The following is a 6,000-nucleotide window of genomic DNA, read 5'->3' on the forward strand; positions in this document are numbered from 1 at the left end:
TGTGGGATGTCATTTTGACGCTTAAAAAAAAAAGTCATCCAGTCTTAATTGGCAAGTGTGACAGATAACTAGACAGCTAGCTGGGCTGGCCGTGTTGTTGTCATGCGACAGGCTTCAACATCTTACCTGTCTCACAATGGCGCCCTGTGAATCCTGAAGGGCAAACACACGTGTTCGGTGAAACACAGGTCCCTCCGCTTCTGCACCCCTCCTCACAGAAGGCTAGAGAGAGACAGACAGAGAGAGGAGAGAGAGTGATGAGTGTCATTCATTCTGCTTATCTGGGTGTGTTCTGTGTCAAATCAAAGGCTAGCCGGGCTCTGCCAGGCTGCTGCCCTGACTGTGCACAGGGAATTCTGACTAGTCTATATTTAGCATAACTCCGAACGTGTGTGTGTGTGTGTGTGTGTGTGAGTGATGACCCCATAGATGTGGCACGTGTTCCTCACCTTTTTGCCAAGCAGAGAACATGACTATGGGTTCTATAACAAGTACAGGGTGGAAAGTATCACCATGGCAAAGAACAATGGAAAGACTAAAGTTCCTGGGGAAGAGTCCTAGTGGGGATAGAGGAGGATGAGAAAGATTAATGCTAACTAACTCTAGACACCAGACAAAAGGGTAGAGTTTGTGCAGGCAAGGGAGAGAGAGAGAGAGAGAGAGAGAGAGAGAGAGAGAGAGAGAGAGAGAGAGAGAGAGAGAGAGAGAAAGGGAGAGGGAGAGGGAAAGGGAGAATAGAGTGTGCTTAAAGAAGAGAGGATTAAACCCAAAAGAGGGCAGACTTAATTGAGCGAGTTCATTAAAGAGAAATTACTTTGAGCATTTCTAAGCTTAATTAATGACAATTTGAAAGATGGGTCTTAATGGGCTATGGAATCTATTTATAGTCTTATACATATCGCTGTGTGTCTGCGTATGTGCATGTGTATGCACGCATGCACCCATGATTTGTGTGCGTGCGTGCGTGTGTTAAGCTGTGTGTATCTGTGTATGCATAAGCCTGCATTGCATGCATGTGTGTACAGTGCGTGCGTGTGTGTGTATGCATGTGTGTGTATGCGTGTGTGTGTGTGTGTGTGTGTGTGTGTGTGTGTGTGTGTGTGTGTGTGTGTGTGTGTGTGTGTGTGTGTGTGTGTGTGTGTGTGTGTGTGTGTGTGTGTGTGTGTGCGCGCGTGAGAGAGACTGCAAATGGAAAGCGATGTAATTTGTCCATACAATGATCAAGTGGGTGTTGGAGATTTTTATTTTTTTATATGCAGGGCAAATATACAAACTCAGACATAAGCGCAATAAATAACAGTGGAGAGCTCCACGCCAAAAGCCATTAGAGCTATTAATTTCACTGGTTCCATTCTTTAAGAAGTTCTATCAGGCCCCCTCGTTAGGAGCTTGATTGCCTCTGTACCAATAAAGCTCACGCTTAAAAATTAATTATACTTGTATTGACTCAATCTATCTCCAGCACTAATTATCATTTCACCATCATCAGCATAACACTCTCTACCGCCTGGCTGTCGAACTAATGGCTTCCACAGATTGGAAGGTGGGGGGCCAGGGAGCGGTTCGAGATGTGAAGGGGATTTGGCTCAGCTGTGTGTGTGCGTGTGCGTGTGTGTGTGTGTGTGCGCGCGCGTGTGTGTTTGTGTGTGCGTGTAGAATACGTGTGTATGGGGAAGTTTGACTGACAGGTGAAGTGGAACAGGAGTGGGGTGCAACAAGAGCTAGTTAGAGGTATTGTGGGGGTGGGTTTGTGGAGAGGTGTGTATGCAGTGCATGCTTTATACTGTATGCATTATTGACCTGTTCTGCTGCTGATGCAAGTTATTTGTTCTTCATGCTCTGATCTTGCCTATACTCCTGTCTTGCACTATATTGCACAAAGCTGTGCTAATTGAGTCAATCAGATCTGTCAGCACAGCTGTACTGTGAGGACAGGAAATGATGACATCATACTGCATAATTGTGCTGCCACCACCGCCGGTGGTCCCGCCCTTATTTTAGACTTGGACTCAGTAAAAAGGAGCATCTCTGGTGCAGTATAGCGACTGGGCATGGTCCCCAAGTACGCCGGTGCCTTGTCTAATCTTACAATAAACGCACCGAATCTCTGTGCGTACGTCTGTATGTACGTCTGTATGTACATCTGTATGTACGTCTGTAATCCCCGTATCTCGAGAACCGTTCCACCCACCGACTTAAAATACGACACACGCATCGCAGACGACCTGAGGGAGTACAGTGGCCGGCGTCGAGACGGTCGGATAAGCGGTTGTCCAGAACCACCAGAAAAGGCTCTGGCCGTGGCCAAAGTAAGCCAATTGATTGTCATGGCAACCCCAGCCCTAGCTTGATTTGGCAAATTCCCCACACCTGCCGAATTCCCCACACATGCCATTTGATTAGTTACTCAGTCGACTTTTCACAGTTGGTTTGCACTCTTCAGACATTCTCTACACATTCTTCACAGACGTTTACCACTGCACAAGGACTTTCCACAACTGCCGATCCCCCCAGATGCCCATATACGGGCAGACCCATACAGTATATGCCCATATACTGATAACATCAGGGATCTCCATATATTTGCACAACATGGACACAGACAGACGGTTAAAACGGGTGCTATGACAACGGGTATAACGGATATTGCATAACAGTGTGGCATGCATTCCCTATTTTCATTGTTCCAAGTTTGAACAAGTTTAGTTTGAACAATGCAAGGTGAAGGTAGCAATTGCTTCTTTTCTTGTTTCTTTTCTTTTTGGGGGAGAGTGAAGCAGGCTAGCATACTTTTCGCAGAAATGAAGTTTGGCAAGATCGTAAATGAGACGTAGCCTGCGAGTTAGTTCAGGCAGCATATACTCGAGAGGTTACATACTGCGGCTATGCGGGTGCATACAGAGTTATTACAATACTATTACGCAGTCTTACGTCAGAGCTGTCGTCAGAGCTGACGTGACAATCAGCTGACCAATCAGCGGGTTATTTAAGCTCACCTCGGTCTTCGTTCATTCTCTGCTGTCATTTGTACCCCTGGTTGTTGGTATGCAACTGTTACTCCCACCACCACCCCAGCACCACCAGTGGGCTCTGTATTGGTTCTGTTCCCCATGGGGGGTTGTTATGTATGTATATCTATCTCCCTGCTCTTATGGTTAATGATGTCTGTATGATTGTGCCGAGCAGGGAGAAAATAATGCAGAGCCGAACGCCAAGATAAATTATTATATACACACTTGTATTCACATTCATAATAAATATTGGTTCAAACTATTCGTGAGTTATCTGACTGAACTCGTAAGAACAAAATGACAAGATTATGGAGAAAACAAAAAAAACATTCCCTTAATCCTCACAAAGAGTAATAAGTAAAGTAACAATATTACTTTTGAATTGACTAACTAGTAAAGAGGAATACACTTATTTTATGGAAAATGTGGGAGAAAACTTGTTCAGATTTATAAGCTGTAGCCGCTTAGAACAGCCAACAGAGATGGGCGCTTAGGTGGCAAGGGGAATCTAGGGGTTTGAATCCACTGCGGTGTATCCGGCAATTATGAACACATAAACACTCTGTGTTCAGGGGAGGGAAGCTGGGTGGAGAGTGCGGTCTTTATTGCTGCACTAGCAACCGCTACGGCATGAGTGGTGTTGATCAGAAGTTTGGTGCAATAACAGTGGCAACACAGAAATGTGTGGCACTGGGGAGGCTTAATTGGCATAATGACTAAATTGGGAGAATAAAGGGGGTAAAAATGATTGGCTACTCTAAAAAAGAAAAGAAAAGGAAACGAACAGCCAACACAATTTTGCTTGTGTATGTTTGTCGTTCGAACGATCATTTTGTAGATTAACCAGCAATGTGATTATTTTGCAAAATAACCAGTGGTGGTTATGGTAACACAAACTGCAACACCATACCAAACCCATGATCTACACTTATCAAAACTAATACCTAAACACAACTAGCTTCATACTGAAGGACAGCAGTCCCAATGCTTTCTAGCAAATTCCTCTAGTGTCAACCTGCTCCAAACTGGTCAAACTGTGCTGTGATTAGGCTGATAAGATGTATTGTGTGCCAATATCCCAGTTATCCAGAGTTTATCACATTGACCGCAGCATAAACATTACATTTTCTGAGTAACGAGGCTAAATCAGCTCCTGGCTGAGAGGACCATTACCCACCATCACACACACACACACACACACACACACACACACACACACACACACACACACACACACACACACACACACACACACACACACACACACACACACACACACACACACACACACACACACACACACACACACACACACACACACAGTCCTCTTGACCTCCAGTTAAACGATCACGCTGCTTAACTGAGCCTGTTGCTGACTCGTGACTTTTAGCGACATGCTTATGCTCACACATTTGCTATTTGACTTTTCATTATGGCCCCTAGATTGCTTTTCCAGTGGACGGTGAGAATGGAATCATTCTATTCCCAGCCATGGTTAACAGCCAGGTTCATGGCTGTTGGGTATTCAAGAATCCTCTCAGAGTTAGAAGAAGCAAGAACGTTAGAGATGGGGGGCTGGTGGACGTTCCGTTAAAAGTGGATATGAACGAGGGGGGTGGGAGGGGATTGACAGTGTAATAATCCCAGGCTAGGTAATTAGCATTGAGTAGAAAATCGCTGTAATGTGCTACATTAAAAGATTGTTACGCTGTTGGTAACTATCTGTAAATAGAATTACAAATATCATTAACAATCAAAATCACAGTATTGCCAGGACTTTCCTTTGGTGTGAATGACCAGATAACACAGGACTGTATTCAGGACTCTCATTAGTACAATGGGACCATGCAGATTGAACATTCAACCGGTAGACTAAACTAGACTCACTGCTCATGCCATTAATAGAATGTTCACAATGTGTAGGTGAGAAGCAGATAACGTGAGCTGCCAGGACTCAATGTACCAGAGACAGTCATGATAAATGGGATATTAGGTAACAGCAGTGGTAACATACAGCCTTGCCAAGGAAGAGTGCTCATAAAAATACAGAGCACACTCTATTAGCAAGGCACTGCACACAGAAATACAGAAGTGGATAATAAGGTAGGTAGCTACTATAGTGGAATAATGAAGCTCCTGAACACAGCCATAATCTCTAGTAGAACACAATATAATCAGTTCATTTAACTTGGAGAGCATAAAAATGGACCTGCACTCGAGTTAAATTAACATGTTTTTTACTGGGTAATAACAGACGCTAACTTGAAAAGGCAGTTCCTGCAGAAACTGCGTGGGCTCGCTGAAAACAGCCGCAAAGTATATGATGTACAGTAGAAAATGTGTTTAAGCAGAATGTACATAAGGTACAAAAAGTTTAAATCAAATTACAACATCAATGGAATAGAAATTGTATTGAATAGAATACATTTATATGTAAAACAAAGTTCAAATAGAATCAGCATTTCAGTGGAATAACTTTAAAAGTCCAAAAGTTTGGTAAAACCATGGTTGTTATGGTCTAATAGACGGTTACTAGGGTGGAGAAAAAGTACAGTTAACTTACTTTGATTACTTTCAAGTACTTTTACACTAATAAGTTACTTTTTACTCACTATAATCACTATAATCACTTAAGTACTTGGTAGCACTTTATATTAACTATACACTATTAAGCATTAGTTAAGCATTAGTAAATACTTAATTCATCATGAATTCATGTTTTGTAAATCAATATTCATACATTACTAAGCATTAGTTTGAGTATGAATAAGTGTTACTAATGTGTGTATTAACACACTCACTAACCATGTCTAACCAAGTGCGTACAAATGTACGCATTTATTCATACTCAAACTCAGATTTATTAAGATAGTTACTAGTCGTTAGTTAAGTATCTAGTATCCAGCTAGCAATAGCGCAATGACTTGCAAATGTCTCTGTATAAGCAGACAGCCAATACAATAGCTACCGTATGTCCGAACGAATGGCT

At 42.8% G+C, this 6,000-nt stretch overlaps 1 protein-coding gene across 1 annotated transcript in view; it reads right to left on the reverse strand.

The window, feature by feature from the left end:
- LOC308082649 (protein kinase C-binding protein NELL1-like) overlaps nt 1–6,000 on the reverse strand; it is a 302,553-nt gene that overhangs the window by 43,190 nt on the left and 253,363 nt on the right. Inside the window, exon 15 of the mRNA XM_080424542.1 lies at nt 127–222. Within this exon, the coding sequence (XP_080280668.1) occupies nt 127–222 (96 nt within the window). The remainder of the gene's footprint in view (nt 1–126; nt 223–6,000) is intronic.

Source organism: Gymnoscopelus braueri (genome assembly GCF_963280865.1).
Source record: "Gymnoscopelus braueri genome assembly, chromosome: 1".
Lineage (NCBI taxonomy): Eukaryota > Metazoa > Chordata > Actinopteri > Myctophiformes > Myctophidae > Gymnoscopelus > Gymnoscopelus braueri.